Source organism: Muscardinus avellanarius, assembly GCF_963383645.1.
Source record: "Muscardinus avellanarius genome assembly, chromosome: 13".
In the NCBI taxonomy this organism is placed as follows: domain Eukaryota; kingdom Metazoa; phylum Chordata; class Mammalia; order Rodentia; family Gliridae; genus Muscardinus; species Muscardinus avellanarius.
Genome location: NC_137799.1, coordinates 24,145,703 through 24,170,336, shown reverse-complemented (window position 1 = coordinate 24,170,336; position 24,634 = coordinate 24,145,703). Strand labels below are relative to the sequence as shown.

General features: G+C 38.4%; 1 protein-coding gene and 1 pseudogene across 2 annotated transcripts in view; both read right to left on the bottom strand.

The window, feature by feature from the left end:
* SHOC1 (shortage in chiasmata 1) overlaps positions 1 to 18,671 on the bottom strand; it is a gene marked incomplete at its 5' end in the record, with an annotated part of 107,779 nt that extends 89,108 nt beyond the window's left edge. The window contains 4 exons of the mRNA XM_080708913.1: positions 5,777 to 5,961; positions 9,826 to 9,913; positions 11,181 to 11,244; positions 18,546 to 18,671. Of these exons, the coding sequence (XP_080565039.1) occupies positions 5,777 to 5,961; positions 9,826 to 9,913; positions 11,181 to 11,244; positions 18,546 to 18,671 (463 nt within the window). The remainder of the gene's footprint in view (positions 1 to 5,776; positions 5,962 to 9,825; positions 9,914 to 11,180; positions 11,245 to 18,545) is intronic.
* Positions 1,338 to 2,137, bottom strand: LOC308272385 (small ribosomal subunit protein eS4-like; annotated as a pseudogene). The gene has a single exon. The product of its transcript is annotated as a small ribosomal subunit protein eS4-like (transcript).
* Positions 18,672 to 24,634: the final 5,963 nt, after the last annotated feature.

The following is a 24,634-nucleotide window of genomic DNA, read 5'->3' as shown; positions in this document are numbered from 1 at the left end:
TGCACGTTCTCCTATGGTGTGATATCTCTGCCACCGCCCCTCCCCCACTGGGTCAAGTCCCAGGGAGTACAGTACTGGGATTTCTCCTCTGTGGCCTGCAATTTGACTCACTGTTCTTGAGTACGCAGATGTAGCTGTACTGGACTCGGTGAATTCACTGCTGCTGCTGCCGCCGGTGGCAATATGTCGCCGCTGGTACGCCCTCGGCCGTGAGGCTGGCGTATTTCTTCTTGGTTTTGATTTCCACTCTGAATCCCTGCGGCGTGCGCTGAGCTCAGCCACTGGGAGCTTTAGATTTTACCTGCGGCAAGAAATCCCACCTGGCTGTTTTGCAGCGGCTCACCTCGGCTTGCTGTAGCCATCCGGTGAATTTGCTGCTGCCGCCGGCAGTATGGTGCTGCTGCCGCGTCCTCGGGCGTGAGGCCAGTGTATCTCCTCTGTGGCTCTGAGCTCTGTTCTCAGTCTGCTTTCTCTCTGGAGCCTGGTGATTTTTTTGTTTCTCTGGTGATGGTGTTTTCTGGCTATGAAAGGCGCTGATTTTGTGGTAATGGAGATTAGTTGTTAGCGGGGCTCTTAAGCCCCGCTTTTCTTGGTCGCCATCTTCCCGGAAGTCTCTAGTAAATTAATTCTATATCAAAGGAGGGCTTATTTGAGAACGTTAAAGATGGCTTACTCATACAATACATTTTACAAATATGAATGAAGTCATATTCACGGTAAAAATAGCATCAGTTTATATCCCCATCTTTGCTTTCCTCTTTCTAACACAAACCTCTAGCCATCTTTCCAACCTAAAGAAACGTTCTGACATTTCCAGAACTACATGTGGACATCTCATGCCAATCACCAAGCCTTATTTTCCAGCTACCCTTTTTTGATGAAGCCACTTGAGGGCAGCATCTCACCACAGCCAAGGTTCTTTATCATTATACAAAGGCTGTAGTATAGAGGGAATAAAACTATACAAAGCTTTAAAGAAAATACAAATAGTTATCTAATTATGGAAGAATTTTCTAAGTATAAAGGTAATGAAAGAAATCATAATGAATAACATTAACAGAACTGGTTAGATTCAAGTTTTATATATCTGGAATTAGTGATACTGTTATATATAAAGATAACACACAAACAAAAATGGACAAAAGAGAAGCATTTCACAAAAGAAAAGCACATAGATGGCCAACAAACACCAGTAATTTTTAAAATGCAAAGTAAAATATACTCTTTTGTTTATCACACTGATTTATTTTTTATTTTTTAAAGGCAGCCAATCATGTATTGTCTTTTTAAGTATAAAGATTTCTCCTTTTTGAGGAAGTCAGCTAGAGGCCATTATTTCACCCACTGCTCTGCTTGGCTGCCAGTCTCTTGTCTCTCTCTTCAGCAGTGGTGAGGCGGATACCTTTTCCTTGGGGAAGAGAAATCCATGGTTTGTTTCCTTTGCTAATGACAAAAATGTTGGAGAGCCGAGTGGCAAAACTGTTGGCATTGGCATCTTTCACATGAACCACATCAAAAGAGCCAGGATGTCTCTCTCTGTTGGTGATCATGCCAATTCTTCCCAAGTTAGCACCTCCGGTCACCATGCACAGGTTACCCGTGTCAAACTTGATGAAACCAGTGATTTTGCCAGTTTCTAAATCAATCTGAATAGTATCATTAACCTTGATGAGGGGGTCAGGGTAACGGATGTCCGAGCATCATGTGTGATATGATGCTCGGACATGATAATAGGTGAGGAATTCCTTTTGTACCCACGAAGCTCTTTCTCACTTTGCACAACTTGTACTTGGCCTCTTCAGTTGTAATGCAATGAACAGCAAAGCGACCCTTGGTGTCATAGATCAGACGGAAATTCTCTCCAGTCTTGTCAATGCTGATGACATCCATAAAACCATATATCAGTTCGGACTTTGCCATCAATCTTAATGAAGTGCTGCATGCAAATCTTCTTTACTTCATCTCCTGTCTGGGCATATTTAAGCCTGTTTCTTAGGAAGATGATGAGAGGAAGACATTCCCTCAGCTTGTGGGGGCTGGTGGAGGGATGAGGAGCAAACACACCAGTCAGTTTACCCACCATCCAATGCTTTGGAGCTACTACCCGCTTCAGGTGCTTCTTGGGACCATGAGCCATGGCTGCGCTAGGCACAGAAAGAGGTCAGCCTTCTTCCAGTGCTTGAAGAAATGAGGCTATCACACTGGTTTAAATGAGTCACTGCAACATCAGAGCAGTAATATGCCTTTATAATGATGAGGTTCATGAGAACAGGGTATCTTCCTACTATGCTAGTGGATGAACATATAGTTAAAAATATTTATACCAAATAATATCATATTCAGCAATTTTGTGTGTGTGTGTGTGTGTGTGTGTGTGTGTGTGTGTGTGTGTGAGAGAGAGAGAGAGAGAGAGAGAGAGAGAGAGAGAGAGAGAGAGAGATATTAATTGGGGATTTGGGGATTAGACCCAGGAGCATTCTACTTTCAAGGTTCACTCCTGGTCCTATTTTATTTTGAAACAGAATCTTCCTAGATTGATGAGAGTCTCACTATTTGCTGAGGTTGTACTTGAACCTGTGATTCTCCTATCTCAGCTTTCCAAGTACTAAGATTATAGGCATTTGCCACCACACCTGGCTCAAGAATTCATTTTAGTGAAATAATGGGAAATGAAAAATTCATTTATGTACTTATTTGAAATTAATATTTATCTCAAATTAGGAAATGTGTGATACATATTAAGATTTAAAACTGAAGTCATAGCCGGGCGTGGTGGGCTTGGGAGGCGGAGACAGGAGGATCATGCAAGTTTGAAGCCAGCCATGCTGGCTTAAGAGACCCTGTTTAAAAAAAAAAAGTATAAAAATAGGTCTGGGAGTGTAGCCCAGAGGTAGAAAGGTTTCCAGGAACCCAGTACCACCAAAACAAAACAAAACAAAACAAAAACAAAACAAAAAAAAAAAAACAAAAACAAGAACAAAAAAAAAACCTGAAGTCATAGCCAGGTGTGGTAGCACACAATTGTAATCATATTATTTGGGAGGCTGAGAAAGGTGTGAGGACAGCCTCATCAGGTAACAAGACTCAACATCCTAGTGAGACCCTGTTTCAAAATAAAAATAAAAATAAAATAGGACTAGGAGAATAGCTTAGAGGTAGAATGTCCCAGGCTAAATCCCAGAAAGCCCCCCTCCCCCAAATAAGTATACAGCCATTAAAACAAAAAAAAAAAAAAAAAAAAAAGGAAAGAAAAAAGCTGGGCATGGTGGCACACACTTGTAATCCTAGTACTTGTACTAGGATCCTCCTGAGACAGGAGGATCAAAGTTTCACAGCCAGCCTTAGCTACTTAGTGAGGCCCTATTTCAAAATAAAAAGTGCCCCTGGATTCAATCCCCTGTACTGAAAAAGGAAAGAAAAAAGAAAGAAAAGAACAAAAGAAAGTGTGGTCAGTAGAAGCCATATTTATGGAATTGGAGGATTTGGTATTGAACCATCAGTGTTCTACTTCTGAGCTATATCCCTAACCCTATTTTATATTTTAGTTTGAATCAAGGTCTCACTATGTTGCAGAGGTCCTCTCTTAGATGCTGAGGCTGGTCATGAACCTGTGTACACAGGGTACACCACCACACCCGACAAAAAGTCATGTTTTTTTTTTAAACCTTAGGACACTGTAAAATGTTCCAAAGAATGTTAACATTAAAAATAAGGATTGCGCAGGTTCGAAGCCAGCCGCGCTGGCGTAAGAGACCCTGTTTCAAAAATATAAAATAGGTCTGGGAGTGTAGCCCGGAGGAAGAAGGACTTCCAGGAACCCCAGTACCACCCAAAAAAAAAATAATAATATAGTGCAGCCAGGCATTGTGGCACACACCTGTAATCCCAGTACTTGAGAGGCTGAGATAGGAGGCTTGCACAGGTTTGAAGCTAGACTCAGCTACTTAGTGAGGCTCCCAACTCAGCAACATAGTAAGACCCTGTCTCCAAATAAAATATAAAATAGGTCTGGGAGTATAGCCCGGAGTTAGAAAGCCCCTGAATTCCATCCCCAGTACCACACACAACACACACACACACATAATAATAATAATAATAATAATAATAATAATAATAATAATAACAACAACAATAATACAGTGCAAGCTAGGCATGGTGACACACGCTTGTAATTCCAGTACTTGGGAGGCTAAGACAGAAGGATAACAGGTTTTTGGCCAACCTCGGCCACTTAGTGAGGCCCTCTGCAATTTAGTGAGACCCTATTTCAACATAAATAATAACAATAATTGAAAAAACAAGTAGCTCAGAGGTAGAATGCCCTTGGGGTTCCATCTTAATACCAAAAAATAAATTAAAAAATAATAATAATATAGTGCATGTAAAGTCTGATTACAATATTATAGTAAAATAGTTTATCTTTGTATTCTAGGACTATGAGTGTTTAGTAAAGGAAATGCTTCTAACATTTCACCAATTTCATGATGGAATGGAAATGTTAAAAGCATTTTCTTTACTGTCAGAAAAAAGACAAAGATGGTAACTATCACTGCTTCCATGAAACAATGCACTGGAGCTCCTACACAGCATAGTAAGAAAAAAATATATAGTGTAAGGGAAGAAATATATGACCATTCTTTATAGACAATATAATTATTAAAACAATTATTAGAGTTAATAGAGTTTAAGGAATGAGTAAAATAAAAGCACTATAAATCAACTGTCTTTTGTTATACATACACAATAAACAGAAAACTTGATTAGACATACAATTAATACTGGCACTAAAATACTTGGGAAAAATCTTATAAAAGATTGGTGACATCTTTATGAAGAAAAGTGTTTAAAGTAGCCCTCAATGGATGTACAATAGGAGTTCTTTATCCATTCATCCACTGATGAGCACCAAGGCTGATTCCATAATTTGGCTATGAGTTGTGCTAGAATAAACATGGGAATGGGGGTTTCTCTATGGCATGCTGACCTTAATTCCTTTGAGTATATTCTTAGGAGGGGTACTGCTGGATCACATGGTAGTTCTATTTTTAGGTTTTTTGAGGAACCTCCGTGATTTTCATAGTGGCTAATTTACATTCCAACCAAAGTGAAGGAATGTAAATGCTGCATTCTCACCAGCATTGGTTTTTCATATTTCCTGGAAGCCATTCTGACTGGGGTGAGATGGGATCTCAGTGTAGTTTTGATTTGCATTTCCCTGACAGATAAAGATGTTGAACCCTTTTTCATGTAATTATTGGCTATTTGTCCTTTTAAGACGTGTCTGTTCAGTTCATTTGCCTTTTTATTGATTGGGTTATTTTTGGTGTTAAGTGTTTTGAGTTCTTCAGATCTTATGGATATTAATTCTGCATTAGAAGAGTAGCTGGCATAAATTAGAATAAATTGAATATTGTCCACATATTTTGAAAAAGTATATAATCATAACCTCACATACTAGGTTGCTATGTCATAAGAGGTGAACACAGATGTCAGTGTCATTGTAGCAATATGCTATGAGCACACTGGGATCAAATCTCTGTGGCTATTTTGAGGCTGAGCAAATGTAAATGAACAAAAACAAAAGCCCAATTTACAAACAGGAGATTAATAGAAAGAATAAGTATTTTCCTAACATAGCAAAAGCTTAGACTTAAATTTAGGTAGGTAGTTATCTTTAATAAAATAAAAATTTAAATCTAATTAAGAACAAAGTCAAATGAAAATATACATATTACTAAGAAATACTTTATAATGATAGAAGTAACAAATACTCTACCTTGGTTCTGTGCCTGGAGTGCAGGAAATTTTTCTGAGCTCTCAATCAGCATAAAGGCTTCACTGTAATTCTTATGGGCACATAATATGTCTTCCTCTATTTCAGTTGGGGAGTTTGGATTTGAACTTGGAATGATTTCTTCAAATTCACCATTACTCAGGGTCACCATTCTTGGAATTGTCTTTCTATGATATTATAAAATTACTGATTTTTATCTATATTCTATTTTAAATTATTTTATTTGTAAATAGTATATGTTCATTGTAGAAAAATAAACTCCAACAGATACAAAGAAAAATGATCAGAGGCTCCACCAGCCCAGATGAATGCAAAAGCTATGTAAATTTCTCACATTATTTTTAATATTATTTTGAATATTTAAATTAAAAATGGATTCATGTACATAGTTTTCTGTACCCTGTTCTTTTCTGCTATATAACGAAGCATGGACAAATTTACATGCAAATCAATGTATATTCATGTCATTTCATTTTCTTTCTTTTTTTTGGTGGTACTGGGGTTCCTAGAAACCCTTTTACCTCCAGGCTACACTCCCAGACCTATTTTATACTTTTTTATTTGGAAACAGGGTCTCTTAAGCCAGCATGACTGGCTTCGAACCTGCGCGATCCTCCTGTCTCCACCTCCCAAGTGCAGGGATTACAAGCGTGTACCACCACGCCCAGATTATTCACGTCATTTCTGAATGGGTGAGCAAGATCTCATTGTACCTGTGCTATGGTTTGGGTTTACACATCCTCCAAAGGAAAGTGGCACTACTGGAAGTGGTGGAACCTGTAAGAGGTTGGGTCCAGAGGGAGGTACAGGTCACTGGGGGATTTCTTGCAGGGGACAGTGGACCTGGCCCTTTCTTCTTTTGTGCTTTTCATGTATGAGCTGAGCCCACCTGCCCTGCCATGTGCTTCTGCCATGATATGCTATCTCACTATTGGCCCAAAGGTAATGGGGCTAGTCAGTCAAACATAAACTGGAACCTCCAAATCTTGGAGCTAAAAAAAACCTTTACTTTTTATAAGCTGATTATCTTAGACACTTTGTTAAAGTAACAGAAGGCTAATTAACATAATCAGTAAATCATAAGTTATTCAACAGGTTCCTTATTATTAGAAATTTAAGTTTGTTGTAATAGTTTGCTATTTTAAACAATAACTTAAGAAAAAACACATTTTCTTTTATTTTGGGGTCTATGTGTGTGTTGTGTATGTGTGTGTGTGGTACTAAGGCTTGAACTCAAGGGCATTCTACCTTCAAGCTGCACCCTCAATCCTTTTTATTTTATTATTTAGAAACAAGGTCTCACTAAGTTACTGATAGCCTCACTAAGTTGCTAAGGCTGGCACTGAAACCGTGATCCTCCTGTCTCAGTCTCCCAAGTGCTAGGATTACAGGTGTGTGCCACTACACCCAGCTTAATGAAAAAAACATTTTCTAAAAATGGAAATGATGAAGTTAAATGTATACAGAGGTAAAGTAAAGGTAACTGGCTGCTGGAGCCAGTTATTATATCCTATTCCAGTGTGAGGGAAGGACAAAAATGAAAGAAAAATATATCTTTTCCCTTTAAGAATATTTCCCAGGCTGGGCGTGGTGGGGCACGCATGTATCACGCAGGTTCAAAGCCAGCTGCACTGGTTTAAGAGACCCTGTTTCCAAATAAAAATATAAAAAATAGGTGTCTGGGAGTGTAACCCGGAGGTATAAGGGTTTCCAGGAACCCCAGTACCACCGAAAAAAAAAAAAAGAATATTTCACAGAAAATGCATAAGCCTCTTTCACATATATTCCGTTAGGAAGAACTTACTCACATGGCTATGTCTGACTACAAAGAGGCTGAGGAATGTAAATTTGATTCTGAGTGGTGTTAAAAATTTCCCCTTATTTGCCATGACTCTATCTTGGTACTGCGAAACGATGAGGTGGCCATTCCTTTGGGTCTCCCATTTACTTTGTAGATGGATCTTTTAACTGAGGCAAACTACCTTTATCAATACCTTTATTGCATTCTCACCGCATATTCCTGCTCTATGCCTTCAGACATGTTGTTTTTCTCTTCCCAAATACTTTCTCCCAAGTTACTTTCTCCTTCAATACCTAGCCTAAATTCAATTCCTACTTTGCTGTGAAGCTGATCTCTCCTACTTGTAAATACTCAGTACTACTAATGTAACTCAGTGTGAATAAAGACCTTAGAAATCATCTTGTATACTGTAACTTACAAGAAATCTTGGCTCATCAACACTAGTAACACCTAAGAGCAGACTACACATGCAGGATCTTAGGCCCCTGCACAGACTGATGGATTCAGAATCTGCATTTTAATAAGATCCTCAGGTAATTCATCTATAGTAAAGTTTGAGAAGCACTGATCAGTCATCATCAAAGTAAGATACAAGCTGGGAGCCATGGCATGCACCCTGTTATTGTTATATATAGGACATTCCCTAAAGAGCTCATTTATTAATAGTCAGGGTTGCTGTAATTAAGTAATGAGAGCTTTGATCTCAGCAGTGAATAAATCCATTGCAATGGATTTATCTGGGTGGTGACCCGGGTGGTAGGATGTTCCTGGAGAAGGTGGTCTCTGGGGGTACAACCTTGGGGGTTTTATATGGTTCCTCCTCCACTGACCTCGTTCTTGCTTCTGGCCTTCAGAATGTGAGAGTGAAGCCTTGTATTCTCCTCTCTCTATCCGCTTCTCACTGCCATGCCCTGAGATCTGAAGTCCCTAGCCTTACACGATCAGAACCCCCAAATCTCCGTGGAAAACTATGAGCAAATAAATCTTTCTTCCTCTAAGTTGTGGGGGTAGTTGTTTTGGATATATCTGTGAGAATGCTAAGGGAAAACCCCCAGTATTTTGAATACTAAAACAGAAGGATCATAGGTTCAAGGCCAGTACAATAACTTAGCAAGGCCCCATTCCAAAATACAGAATAAAAAGGGCTGGAGTGCAGCTCAGAGGTAGAATTCCACTGAGTTCAAATCCTCAACCATGAAAAAAAAAGAAAGAAAAAGAAAGGAAGGAAGAAAGGGAAAAAAGAAGAAAGGAGATAACTAGAGGTAAATGACTCATCAAGTAATTATTTATTGTGTTCTTTGTGGATAGATACTATGTATTGGTCATTTCTGTATGCTATATACAACACACAAATATGCAAATATTTGATGAAGGACTGAGCTAATAACACTTTTTTCTTTTGTTGGTACTAAGGATCGAACCCAGGGCTTTCTACCTCCAAGATATGTCCCCAGACCTATTTTATTTTTATTTGAAAACAGGGTCTTGCTAGGTTGATGAGTCTCACTACTTGCTGAACTTGTCCTTGTACCTGAAATCCTCCTGTTTCGGCCTCCCAAGTACTTACTGAGATTACAAGTGTGCGCCTCCATGCCCGATATATAAATAACATTTTTTCTGTGTGTGGTACAGGGGATTGAACCCAGGGGCATTCTACCTCTGAGCAATACCCCCAGCCCTATTTTTTTATTCTTTATTTTGAAACAAGGTCTCACTAAGTTGCAGAGGGCCTCACTAAGCCTATAAATTAGGCTTGCCTTGAATCTGCGATCCTCCAGTCTCAGCCTCCCAAGTCCTGGGATTACAAGCATGTGCCACCACACCCAGCTGTATAAATAACATTTTGACACTAGGAAATAGCTCTAAACATGCATGATTGCTACAGGAAAAATGACTGATCTTCCTATAAAAGATTTTCTATAAACACTTTCTACCTGGTTTACTTACTGATTAAAATCATATTTTTTATTTCTGAGTGTCTTTTGCAACACAAATGTAAAGAGAACAATTAAAATATATAAATTAGGGAAGGTTAAAAAAAGTACATAAATCACAACTAACCTCCTCTTTGTGATTCACATTAGGGCTATTTTGTTTGTTGGCTGGCTGGATTTTAGATAAATGAACAAAACATGTGAAATGAGAAATTTTTCCCTTTTTATGTGTCTGAAGAACTTACTGTTTACCATCTTCTAGATATAAAGGGAAATTTGAGGCTAAGGACACGTACTTTTTATGGAAATCTTCTACAGAGAAACTTGCTTTCCACTGATCCAAGACTGAGTTATCTGTCGTTCCCTGAACTGGAACAGCTGAGACTAGAAAGGAGAATAATTAAGCATCTAAATTTTCTCTTATATTTAGTACAAGAAAGCAAAACAATCTTTTTCATTGTAAAACTTTATTTTGCTCACAAAGTGGTTTTTTTTTTTTGCGGTACTGGGGATGGAACTTAGGGGCATTCTACCTCCAAGCTATACCCCCAAGCTCTATTTTTTTATTCTTTATTTTTTTGAAACAGGGTCTCACTGAGTTGCAAAGGGCCTCACTAAGTAGCTGAAGCAGCTATGAACCCAGATCCTTCTGTTTCAGCCTCCTAAGTACTGGGATTACAAGTGTGCACCCTCATGCCAAGCTCTAAAGTATTGTTTTTATTTGTTCATAAATGTAATTTTTCCAAAGTGACACCTGACTCCAAATATGTAAGTAATCATTCTCATTATTATAACCTACCTCCCTAAAACTCAACCACAGGTAAGACAATACCACCTGAACATACCACCCTCGGTTTCACAGCTTCTGTCTCAGGTAGCACTATGATCCCAGATAAAAATAAAAAAGAATTACCTAATCTTCACACTTCTACCACCTTACTAATATAAGTGCCTACATACCCTATCTTCCTATCTATATAAGCAAAATAAAAAAAATCTGGTGTCTATTGAATAGCAACTTCTCTAATCATATGTGGAGGTAAAGTCATAGAAAGGGGAGGGAGGGATAGTCGTTGAAAGTTTAAGGGAAATATATGAAACAGCTGTTTTAAAGAGCAAGACAGATAATATTATTGTGGAATATACTATTATCTATCATTGTTGGGCAATCATTTGAAATTTATGATGACAATTTGAAATAAATCCATTCAGCATGGTTGGATAATTTTTCCCAGTACTTTTCATTTGTTCCATAGTACATGAACAGAGAATGGATGTTTTCCTATGTTACTACAAGGGAGTAAGTAGGCATTTTCATAAGTTAATACAAAGGAAGGAGAGGCAAGGGAATCGAAAGGCTTTGTAAGGCAGTGATTACAGGACTGACCATTGAATCTACAGTGCATGAGAAAGGAAGTGATGGCATGAGAAAGGATAGTGAATATCACAAAAATGGAAGGTCAAAGGGTTTAAAGGTCTTACTCAGGTCGGAAAAACAGTTATATGTTGGGATCCTCCTGCTTCAGCCTACAAGTAGCTGTATTTATAGATGTATACCACCAAACCCGGGCACAGCATTTCCTTCATTATTCATTGACCAACCTCTCAAATAATTTTTAAAGCACATTTGAGAAATAAAAACAAGACATACCTCTTGTCCATGGCCTTCTATATTTATCATCAAATACCTGAGTAACATCTGAATACTTTTCATCCTGATATAAACATGAAGGAACTTGAAGCAATAAAGCATTTCTGCAAAGCCTCTTCCTGACTGTATTCTGTAAGGAGGTGAGATATACAACCTTGTAATATCTATGACTCATCTATTAATATCCAGAATATTAAATTTTCAGTTGTTTTAAACTTACATAATTTTTCTTTAAAAGCAAATACTTGCTTGCAATAAAATATCATATAATAGAACCACATAACTGAGAAATTCAAGGTTCCTAATAATATCAGTAATTATTAATATTTTTTTGTTTTTGATGTATTATCTATATTTTTCTAAGTCTAAAATATGTGTATTTGAGCCGGGCGTGGTGGCACACACTTGTAATCCCCGCGCTTGGGAGGCTGAGATGGGAGGATGGCACAGGTGCGAAGCCAGCCTCAGCTATTTAGTGAGGCTCTCAGCAACTTAGTGAGATCCTGTTTCCAAACAAAATATAAAATGGGTCTGGGAGTATAGCCCGGAGGTAGAAAGCCTCTGGGTTCCACCCCCAGTACCACCAAAATAATAATAATAATAATAATAATAATAATAATAATAATAATAATAATAAAATATGTGTATTTGATAAAAAAATCACATCACTTATATATCACTTAGCAATGTGCTTTTTCCTACTAGCCAGTATAATGTGTGGTACTGGGGACTGAACGTAGGAGCATTCTATCTCTAAGCTATATCCCAAGCCCAATTTTATTTATTTTGAAATGGTTTCATTGAGTTGCTGCCTTGTTAAGATGATGAGGATGGTCTCAAATCTTTGATCCGTCTCAGCCTCCCAAATACTGGGATAACAAGTGTGTGTCAGCACGCCTGGCTTAAATACTTTATTTAAATATTGGTCCTTTAAAGCAATGTTAAAGCACTTGAGTAAACTTGTAAATTAGTCAAACTTCTAATTTGGCTCCACCTTTACTCTCAACTTTAACTCCCATTACTCTCAACTTTAACTCCCATTACTCTTAACTGTTCTCCCTACACAGGCTAGACCCACATGAGAGAGAAAACACGTGACTTTCTGAGTCTAGCTTATTTCACTTAACATAATGCTCTCAAATTCAATCCATTTTTCTGCATATGACATAATTTCACTCTTATTTATGGCTGAATAAAACTACATTGTGTATCTGTACTAACTTTCTTTACCCATTCACCCATTGACAGATGCCTCCGCCTGGTTCTATAACTCAGCTATTGTGAACTGCACTTCTCTAAACATGGGTATGCATGTATTGTTATAGTATGCTGACTATAATTCTTTTGGATAAATACAAAGGCGTGGTATAGCTAGGTCATATGATAACTCCACTCCTAATCTCCAAAGTGATACTTTAAGGTATATTAAAAGTGGGAAATTTAGCAGGGCGTGGTGGCGCATGCTTGTAATCCCCATGCTTGGGAGGCAGAGACAGGAGGATCGCACAGGTTCAAAGCCAGCCGCACTGGCTTAAGAGAACCTGTTTCCAAATAAAAATATAAAATAGGTCTGGGAGTGTAGCCCGGAGGTAGAAGGATTCCATCCCCAGTACCACCAAAATAAAATAAAATAAAATAAAATTGGGAAGTTTAAATGAATCAAAAAAGAATTAGAAAGTTAAGGATTACTATAAATTATCATACACAGAATGCAGACAATACTTTTCAGAATATAACTTTTAGTAAATAGATAGTAAGCAAGTAACTCTACCTCGTATAAATAGTCAATTGCACAATATTTGAATGCTGGAAACATGTTTCATTTCTTTGAAAACAATACAAATTTCAACATCTGAAAATATAAAAAATAAAAGTTAAAATAGCAAAACAAAAAGCACAAAATCTCTTAATTACAAACCTTTGGTTCAGTCATTTTTAAAAAGGTTCTGAATGGAAAGTTAACTATGAAAATAAAATTTATTGCTATGACTTAAAATCTAATATAAAATAATATGGGTTATTATAAATTATTTATGTGTTTTTTCCTACTTAATCCATATATCTGTTATTTGGGGATTGAAATATATTGTGTGATCATTTGTTGCAAAACGGGCTGGAGTTTAAGACTGGTAGAGTGGTTCTCCTAGGAGAGTGAGGTTTCTCCAGTGGTCTGTAAATTTCATAACCAAGGGCAGAAGTCTGTGCTGAAGCAGTCAAGTAGTATTTGGGAAATTATTTCCATTCTCTTACTTAAAAAAACATCTAAAATTAGAATTTTCTAATAGCTGTTTTTTTTAAAATAAAACAACTATGCTATGGTAAAGCAATTAAATTAACAGGTCATTATTGATAAATCAACAAATTCATCTGATGAAGCAGTAAGTAAAATTCAGAGTGATGAATTAGGCCAGGATGGTTCTCAATAATGTAAGACCCCAAGGAATTACACTTATAAGTTACTCTAGGATAGAGTTCAGTTTATCAGAAAGTTCTTAGTATTTTGATCATTTAAAAATGTCTTGGGGAGCCAAGACATTGTAATCCCCGCACTTGGGAGGCAGAGACAGGAGGATCGCTCAGGTTCGAAGCCAGCCGCTGGCTTAAGAGACCCTGTTTCCAAATAAAATTTAAAAAGTATAAACATAGGTACTAGGAGTGTAGCCCAGAGGTAGAAGGGTTTCCAGGAACTCCAGTACCACCAAAAAAAAAAATGTCTTGGGAAGTTAGATGTAAGCTAAAAGTTCCCATATAGTAGTCTGTCAATAAGATTTCATTAAATGAAAATGACAAAACATTTTAACCCACATAGTCTTGCTTTAATCATTATTATTTTAAATTTCTTTGAGGTGTAGCTATTTCCTTATCTGTGGGTAAAGTACTAAACCAAAAGACCTGAAGAAAGTTGGGCATGGAGGCACATGCTTGTATTCCCAGTACTTGGGAGGCTGAGACAGAAGGATCACAGGTTCAAAGCCATACTCAGCAACTTAGTGAGGCCCTCTGCAACTTAGTGAGACCCTGTATCCAAATAATAAATAAAATTGAACTGTATAACTTAGAGGTAGAATGCCTTTGGGTTCGATCCCCAGTACAACAACAACAAAAAAATGATCTGCAGATTCCAACTACATTAAAGGACTATGAATCTGCCTCTCTTCTCTCCTTCTCTCCCTCCCTCCCTCTCTTCCTTCTGTGTGCTGGGGATTGAAGCCAGAAGCATTCTACTTATTAGCTACACCCTCATCCATCCTTATTTTATTTTTTATTTGGAAACAGGGTCTCACTAAGCTGCTGAGAAACCTGCTAAGTTGCTGCAACTGGCTTCAAACCTGAGATCTTCCTGCTTTAGCTTCCCAAGTACTGGGATTATAGGTATGTGCCACCATCCGTAGCTGCATCATCAAGTGAACATCCTTAATTACTCAACTGCTGTATGTATAGAACTAAGAGAGCTGGTATTTTATTGTTTCATGTTGAAATAGGGTCTCGCCAAGTTGCTGATGGTCTCACTAAGTTGCCGAGTCTGACCTTAAACCTGTGACCCTCCAGTCTCAGCTTCCCAAGTACTGGGATTACAGGCCTGTGCCACCACGACATACTTCTAGGTTAGGTTTTTTTTTTTTTTTTTTTTTTTTTTTTTTTGGTGGTACTGGGGTTCCTGGAAACCCTTCTACCTCTGGGCTACGCTCCCAGACCTATTTTTATACATTTTTTATTTGGAAACAGGGTCTCTTAAGCCAGTGCAGTAGCTGGATTCAAACCTGCACGATCCTCCTGTCTCCGCCTCCCAAGCGCGGGGATTACAAGCATGCGCCACCATGCTCGGCTCTAGGTTAGTTTTAACATTGTCACACTGTGTAGTACCAGAAAGTGTGGTACCACTCTCGTTCACTCTACTTAAACAATGACAATATGGCATTTTCTTACTGGTGATTACTTTTTAGAGAATATTTCCAATCATTGCAGTTCTATGCCTTTTTCCATAGAGTGTTTCACTGATCTTTGTAGCAAATGTTGATTTTATTTTTTCAAATTTTAATATTTTTTTTGTTTTTGCCAATACGGATTGAACCCAGGGGTATTATACCTCTGAGCTACACCCCTATAGTTTTTTATTTATTTTGAAACAGGGTATCACTAAGTTGCTGAGGCTATCCTTGAACCTGTGATCCTCTTGTCTCAGCCTCCCAATACTGGAGGAATACATGAGCCATCAGGCCTGGCTCAAATGTTAATTTTAGAATTTCCATTTCTTTATATTAAACCTTCTAAAAATTTATGATTGTATCTCATTCTATAAGTCATTTCAAAAAGTTAAAAATAAGGACACTATTAGTTTACCCATTCAGTTAATGGTCAGCATTTCTCTTAAACTTTTTTGTGAACCCTAATTTCATTTTCATATTTCCTTCCTTCCATTTCTGGGGATCAAACCCAAGGTGGTTCACATATAAGGCAAGTGCTAATATATAATATAATAAGGTATATCCCAGCCCTGAAGCCTAATATTTCTATCAGCCTTAGATTTACCATCATTATTAACTATCTTAAAAAGTTATTACTGAGCCAGGCGTGGCAGCAAACACTTGTAATACCAGCATTTGGGAGGCTGATATAGGAGGATAGCGGTTTGCAGACAATCTCAGCTACTTAGTGAGGCCATTTGCAACCCAGTGAGACCCTGTTTCAAAATAAAGAATAAAAAATGTGGCTGGGGTGTAGCTCGGAGGTAGAATGCCCCTGGGTTCCATCACCAGTACTGCTAGAAAAAGAAAAGAAAAAAAAAGACAAAAAGAAAAAAGAAACACCAAAAAAAAGTATTAAAGTCAATCATTGAAATCCATGTTAGCCAGGCGTGGTGGCATAGCCTTGTAATCCCCGCGCTTGGGAGGCGGAGACAGGAGGATCACACAGGTTCGAAGCCAGCCGTGCTAGCTTAAAAAGACCCTGTTTCCAAATATAAAATAGGTCTGGGAGTGTAGCCCGAAGGTAGAAGGGCTTCCAGGAACCCCAGTACCACCAAAAAGAAAAAAAAATTCATGCTAAAAATGTACACAATGGAATTTTGCTCATCCATAAGGGAGAACAAAATCATGGCATTTACAGTGAAATGTCACAAAAATAAGAAATCAGATGCTTTTCTTAAATGTGCAAAATATTAGGGAGAAATGGGTAACAGGAGGAACTCTAGATGAAGAAGGGACCCTATAGAGGAGCGATGAAGGTGACATATCTGAGGGGATAAGAGGAAGGATAAGGGAAACTCTTTAAAGCACATGATGTACGTAAACATATAAGAGTCAATCAGGAAGCCAAGCATGGGTAGGTGGGAGGGGAAGGGGTTAGAGATTGGGTAGAGGTTGATTGGGTGATGTGTGCATGTGTATCTCCACAAGTTTTTTTTTCCCATTGAGATGTCCGACTACAATGCACCAATAAAAATTTATTTAATAAAATCCATGTTAATATATAGTACTTAAGATGTCATACATTTTATAATTCTTAGAATTTCATGGAATTATAGATATCTGAACCCATCATATAGTTAGTAGTATGAATAAAATAGTATAGTAGTGGGTGGATGGGAAGAAAAATAAATTTGCCTTATTTTATAAAATCAAAGACATGGGGGAAACAAGCAAAATCATGGTTAGAGAGAAGGTATTTTTAATTTTTGGTACTGGAGATTGAACCCAGCAGCATTCTACCTCTAAGCTATACCCCAGCCCTATTTTATTTTTTGTTTTGAAACAGGGTTCTAGTAAGTTGCTGAGAGTTTTGCTAAATTGCTACAACTGGTCTCAAACCTGCAAAACTCCTATCTTAACCTCATAAGAACTGGGATTACAGGAGCCTGCTTAATTTTTTTTTATTTTGAAACAAGGGCTCACTAAGTTGCTGTGTCTGGTCTCCAAATTGTGATCCTCCTGCCTCAGCCTCCTCATTACTGGGAATACATGGTGGATTCCGCATTACATGGGAATCCACCATGCCTGGCAGAAAGAAGGAATTTCTAAATGATCAATTTCTGAACTGCAGCAATTCCTCAATTTTTGCTGCTTACCTATTTCTAAAGATTTTCTCTTGTTCTGTCTCCTGATTGGTTTTAATCCAACCAAAATGGAAATGCATACAATAATTGGGCAAGCTCAGCTGGATGTGATAGCATATGTCTGTAATCCCAGTTCTTGAAAGGCTGAGACAGGAGGATCGCAGGTTCGAGAACAGACTCAGCAAGTGGTGAGTCTCTTACCAACCTAGCGAGGCCCTGTTTAAAAATAAAATAGGAAGCCGGGCATGGTACTGCACACTTATAATACCAGCGCTTGGGAGGCTGAGACAGGAGGATCGCACAGGTTCAAGGCCAGCTTCAGCTACTGAGTGAGGTTCTCAGCAACTTAGTGAGACCCTGTTTCCAAATAAAGTATAAAATAGGTCTGGGAGTATACCCAGGAGGTAGAAAATCCCCTGGGTTCCATTCCCAGTACCGAAATAAATAAATAAATAAATAAATAAATAAATAAATAAATAAAATAGGGCAGCGAGGAGCTGGGGTGGGTGTGAGTGGTATAGCTCAGAAGTAGAATGCCCATAGGTTCAATTCCCAATACCACAAAAGACAAAAACAAAAACAACAACAAAAAATTAGGCAGGATCAGAGGCACAGGGCCAGGGAAGTAAGCTTTTCCATTATCATTGTATTATTATTATTATCTATTATTATTATCTATTATTATTAATTTCTAGGGATTGAACCCAGGGGCATTCTACCTCTGAGCTACACCCTGCTTTTATTTTTTATTTTGAAGCAACATCTTATTAAGTTGCTCAAACATGCAACCTCCTGTCTCAACCTCCCAAGTACTAGGGTTACGGGTGGCCCCGGTATTATTTACAAGCACACAGAAGTGTGGCTCTTCCAGCTGGTTTCTCATCTCCCATTTTTCCAGAGCGCCTGGACTTTTCTCCCCTTTCTCATTCCCTCACATAAAAACCACATTTTAACAATGTAAAGTCACAGAGGAGACGAGGCTCATTTATTTTCTCTCGTTGATGAACCCAGACGACTTGGCAGGTTGAAATCCCACTGGCGCTTTCTGTCTGTGCCCTTTACAGCCATATTCTCGCCTCATTAGGTCAGGTGAACGCGAATTCTGGGATCTCATTCCCCCAAGCCACATAAGCCAGGCCTCAAACTTCTCAGCTATCATACTTTTGCTCTGTCCTTGTTTGTATGTTTCCTTACACTCGGCTAGGGAACATCTTCCCTCGCTCCTTTCCCAGGTCTCCCAGGGCTTTTACCTGAGGTAAAACCTCTTCCTACGGCCTTCTCCACTGGGGAAAATTCCCATCGCAGGACCTGACCTCTGACACTGAACTCAGTGACTCTATTGGCCAGGTCAGGCCACGCCTCCACCCGCCCCACCCCTCGGCTTCCGGCGGATGTCCGTCCGCTGTAGCACACCGTGCAATCGCTCCGGTGCTGTACATCCGGGTCCGCACAGTGGTACTAGCTGGTGAGCACAACCTTCCCCGCACAGAGTGGAGTGCGACCATGGAGAAGATGATGGGAAAGCAAAAAGACCAAGTGCGAAGGGTCAGAAAGACCCAGGAGCCTGAGCTTCTTTAATAGTGGCAGCAGCCATGTTTTTAGCTAGTCCTGGACAAATGCAACAGGGCCAGAGGCAGGGCAAGGGTAGATGCTTTCCAGAGGTAACATTAAGAGGATTCAGCACTTAAATTCAGGAGAGAGAAAAGCAAAAGGGAGAGGCAGATATGGTGCAGGTGTCTCTCCAGATGGTTATGTCTTGATGGTAGAAGAACATCTGAGGGTGGTGCAGAAAGATAAATTTGAATTAGGACACATGGATTTTTTATTGCTTCTCAGCCACTCCCGAATGCATCCTCATTTAAAGTCACTAGACCTACCCGAGGAGGAATTTCTCTTTTCTTTGTGTTTCTTAACTCTGGCCTTCTTGTCCATGACAGGGCTTGGCATTGAACTCCTTCCCAGAAGATTGGAGGAAGTAATAGGCATTTATTTATTTTAGTAACGCATAGCTGCCTTTCTAGTTGATCTTTTAAATACTAATTGTGAAAACGTCAGTGAATAAATCATGTTATTTTCTAAAGGCACCGACTTTATTCTTTTTGTACAGGTTTGTACAGTTTGCATCAGTAATATGCATTAATGTTTGGCAATAATCGGTTTTATAGTTGTTTACCAGGCAGTGATGTACATTAATTATTTTGTGTCTTGGGTATATAATTTTTATTAATGAATTTTAAATAATTTGTGAATATTACAAAAGTAACACATACTCACCGTAACCACTAAAATTATACAAAGATGTATTTGAAAAAGGTAATTTCCATTTCCATACCACAGGTGACCAATAATATTCTAGCTGTCTCTTCATACCTTTTTGCATGTTCATACAGATGTATACAGATAGGCATACACAAAGCTGACAAGTTACATTAAATGGGCAATTTACTTTTCTCACTAAACAATACATCATGAACAACCATTTAAGTCAGGATATATACATCTAATCCCCCATTTTTTATATGGTACTAGGGCATGAACCCAGGGCATTTTTTTTCTGAGTTAAACCCCTATCCCTATTTTATTTTTAATTTGAAACAGGGTCTCCTTTGGTTTCTACGGGTCTAGGTAGGTTTCTGAGGGTCTTGCTAAGTTGCTGAGGCTGGCCCCAAATCTTCAATCCTCTTGTCTCAATCTCTTACATACTCTGATTACAGGCATGGGCCACCACACCTGACTACGAACCCACTTTTAACAATAGCTGCATAATATAGTATTTCATAGTATATGCCATAATTTATCAAATGTTCAACTACTAGTGGATTAACATTTTCAGGTTTTTGCCTTGAAAAATGTCTCAGTAAGATTCTTAGAAAATATTTTTGAATAACTTCTGTGGCAAAGATTCATTTAATTTGCTGGCTCAATAGAGTCCATATTTCATATTAGGATAGATTTTTTTTCTGAAAAATAAATAAATGTATGATAGTTTCACCTGAAAAAAATAGAAAAAATATTCTCTGGTAAGAAAGAAAGCAAAAAGAAATATTAAAATGTTATCTTTAAGTCATCAAAAGCTTGGTATCAGACAAATGAAACTGTTACGTGAGATTATCATTGTTAATTTTGGATAAATTGCTATAATACTAGATGTCAACCACTAAGCCAAGCATGGGAAGGAGGGATGGGGAGGGAACGGGGTGGGGATCGGGTAAGGGCTAACTGGGTAATGTGTGCATGTATGTCTACAAAAGTTATTTTTATCCCAATATGATGTATGAATACAGTGCACCAATAAAAAAATAAATAATTTGCTGGCTCAAGTCACAGAGCATTTCAAATTTAATAGACATTGCCAACTTTCCAGAAATTTATAGCAATTAACATTAACAATGCTGAGAAGGATAATTTTCTTGAATACACAATAGTACTGAATATGTCACTCTTCAGAAATCTCTGCCAATCTGACACATGAACTATACTACCTCATTTTAATTTGCGTTTCTCTATTGCTAAGATTAAACATATTGTAGATACTTATGAGTCCTTTGGATTTCTCCTTCCATAAATTGCCTAATTATATATATGAATGTGGATGTCAAGTGAAGAAACAGAACAGTGCAATAATTTCAGAAGACCTGTGTTTTCTTTTCTAATCATAACTCTTTCAGAGGAAGTCTCCCTCTGGACCTAGAGATTACTATAATCCTGACTTTATAGTAGTCATCGCCTTGCTTTTCTTTAAAGTGCTCCACCCACGTATGCATTCCCAAATGACATAGTTTGCCCATTTTGATCTTTGTGTTTGTGTCGTTAGGCTTCTTGCTTCTTCTATTCAGAGGATGTCATGTCATATGTATATATGTTCAGTTTCACTGCTGAATTGCATTCTATTGTATAAATATACCTCAATTTATTTATCCTTTTTACTGTTGATGGATGCGACAGTTTGGATCTAAAATGTCTCTTAAAGGCCCATGTGCTAGGTGTGGTGGCACATGCTTGTAATCCCAGCACTTGAAAGGCTGAGATAGGAGGATCACACAGATTTGAAGCCCTCTTCAGCTACTGAGTGAGGCTCTCAGCAACTTAGTGAGCCTGTTTCCAAATAAAGTATAAAATAGGTCTGGGAGTATAGCCCGGAGGTAGAAAAGTCCCTGGGTTCTACCCCCAGTACCACACACACAAAAATAGGGCTAGGGGTGTAGCAAAGAGGTAGAATGCCTCTGGGTTCCATACCCAGTACCAATAAATAAATTAATTAATTAAAAATAAATAAATAAATAAAACAAAAAAGATCTGGGGTATAGCTTGAAGGTGCAATGGCCCTGGGTTCAATCTCCAGTACTTAAAAAAAAAAAAAAAGGAAAAGAAAAGAAAAAGGCCCATGTGCTAAAGGCTTAGTCCCCAGCCTATGACACCATTAGGAGGTGATGGAACCTTTAATGAGAGGAAATTAGGTATCTGGGAGACATGCCCTGGAAGGGGATAGTGGAAGCCCAGCCTCTTCCCCTTCCTCTTTTGTTCTGGCCATGAAGTAGAGAGCTTTGCTCTACCACATGCTATCCACAATGAGTTGCTGCCCCCAAGCATACCCAAAAGCAACTGAAAGCAACTGGGCCAACCAGTCATGGACTGAAACCTCTAAAAATGAGTCCAAACAAACATGTCCCCTCCCTCTTAGATACTAGGGATTGAGCCCAGGAGCATCCAATGAGCTACATTCCCATCCTTTGTTTTTTTTAAACAAGGTCTTGCTAAATTGCTGCAGCTGGCCTTGAATTTATGATCCTCTTGTCTCAGCCTCCCAAATACTGAGATTATAGGCTTGAACCTGTCATCTTTTTAAGTTGATTATCTCAGGAATTTTGTTATAGTAATGAGAAAGTGACTAATATAGTTTACCTTTGGGTCATTATACTTATTGGTTATTAAACACATGTTCATGTCTCCAGATTATAAATTTAGAAAAATTTCTGAGTTATGGAATATATATCTTTGTATCTGTTCAATAAATGCCAAACTGCATTTCAAAATGATTATACAAATTTATACTCCCACCACCAATGTTTGAGACTTCCTCCTATTGCTTTATATACCCACCAGTCCTTAGTAATTTCATACTTTTTAATTTTGAGAATCTAGTAGGTGTCCACTTATCTCTTAGGGAAGGTTCTCATAAGTTATCACATGGCGCTTCTGCTTACATCTCATTGTATAGGCCTAGTGACATTGGCATACGTGACTCCCATAAAGGCTAGAAAATACATGGTTTATTCTGGATAGTTATGTTCATAGGTACAACTTGGAGATTCTAGGAATAGCAATTATCAAGAACACAATAAGCCCACATGGTGATTCACACCTATAATCTTAGTACTTGGGAGGCTGAGACAGAAGAATCATAGGTTTAAGAACAGCCTCAGCAAGTAGTGAGACTCTCATCAGCCTGGGGAGACCCTGTTTCCAAGTAAGAAATAAAATAGACCAGGGAGTGTAGATCGAAGTAGAATGCTCAGGTCTCAATTGCCAGTAACACACACACACACACACACACACACACACACACACACACACCCCACAATAGTAAATGCTGGTAAGGGCATAGGAAAATAGGAACTCATATACTCTAAGTGGGACTGCAAATTAGTACAATTACTATGAAGATCAGTATGGAGGTTCCTCAAAAGACTAGGAACAGAACCCTATGTGACCCAGCTATACCATCCCTCAGAATTTTTCAAAATAATTAAAGTCAGGTAAATGAGACCAGTAGAATAGTGAAAGGGGATTGGAGAAGGAGTGGGAAAAGGAGAATAAATTTAAGGAAACAAATAAACCTATGCTCTTATACGGAGGTATCACCGTCAGCCTCACTAATATGTATGGGAGGTGAGGACAGGATCTGAAGGGAAACACACCAAGTGTGTGTGCATGGATGCTTGTATCATTTTGAACCTCACTATGATGTGTAATTACAATGCACCAGTAAAAGCATATCAGTCGGGCAGGTGACACTTGCTTGTAATTCCAGCATTCGGGAGGCAGAGACAGGAAGATCGAGGTTCATGGACAGCCTCAGCTACTTAGTGATGCCCTTTGCAACTCAGTGAGACCCTGTTTCAAAATAAAGAATAAAAAGTAGGGCTGGGGGGGGTATAGCTCGGAGGTAGAATGCCTCTGGGTTCCATCCCCTGTACTGAAAAAATAAGTAAAAGCATATAAAAAAGAGACTATGCATTATCTTCTATCTGTGCCACATAAAGGTTAAAAAAATTTTAAAACGGTTCATTCTAAACACTTTGTAATGATTTATAAATTAAATAAATTTACCGACATTACAAGCTCCAGTTTATGAGAAATTCAGGACACTGAGAGCATCTTACCTAAGATTTGCTAGAAAGTATGTGACAGAATGGCGAACCCGAGCAGCCTGGCTTCAGAGCCGGACGCTTTACCAGGCCATGCGATCTCTAGAGGGAGTATCTGCTTTGGATCTGATGTATGTTTTGCAAATATTTTCTCCCCATTATCTTTGTAAATTTTTGAAAGTATTTTTATTTGTACATCTATAGGAAGTTCTTCCATATCTGATACATCTGTGTTTTTGTATCATTATTTCTCTCTGTGTGTGTGTGTGTGTGTGTGTGTGTGTGTGTGTGTGTGTGTGGTACTGGGGATTGAACCCAAGGGCATCCTACCTCTGAGCTCTATCACCAGCCCTGTTTGATTTTAATTTTTGGAACAGGGTCCCATTATTGATAAGAGGCTCATTACTTGTTGAGGCTGCCCTTGAACCTGCGGCTCTCCTGTCTCAGCCTGCCACATACTGGTATTACAGCTGTGAGTCACCACACCTGGCTCTGTATCATTAGTTCTAAAACTTTACACATGAAGAGTCTTATAATAGTTATTTTAATTCACCAATGTTTACAGTTGTTATTCTGAATTTAAATGGAAATAAAACAAGTTTAGACACACACTTGAATATAAACTAAGCTGAGGAGCCATAACGGGAGGGAGGGGAGCCCCTCTACTGTCCAGTCCAAATCCACGCGTTTGTGGAAATCTCTTGTACTGACACCAGGCTTCATTGTTCAATTCTGTGCTATTGAAGCTACAGAAATGATGTTTAATGTCACTGAGAATATGCTTTGTGCCAAGCACACTAGTAGGTACCGAGGATATAGAAAATAAGGAAAGCAAACCTTTGCCTTATTTAAGAAGCTCATAAATTCTTGTATGAAGTAGCTTTTCTTTTTCATCCCTTCAGACAAATCTGTGTTTTTAAGTAACTTATTGAGAATATTACTCCTCTGTTTAAACTCTTTTAGCTATTACCTATGGCTGTTAAGTCTGAAATCCTTAGCATGGAACATCCTTATTTGCTGTGGTACCTGGATGG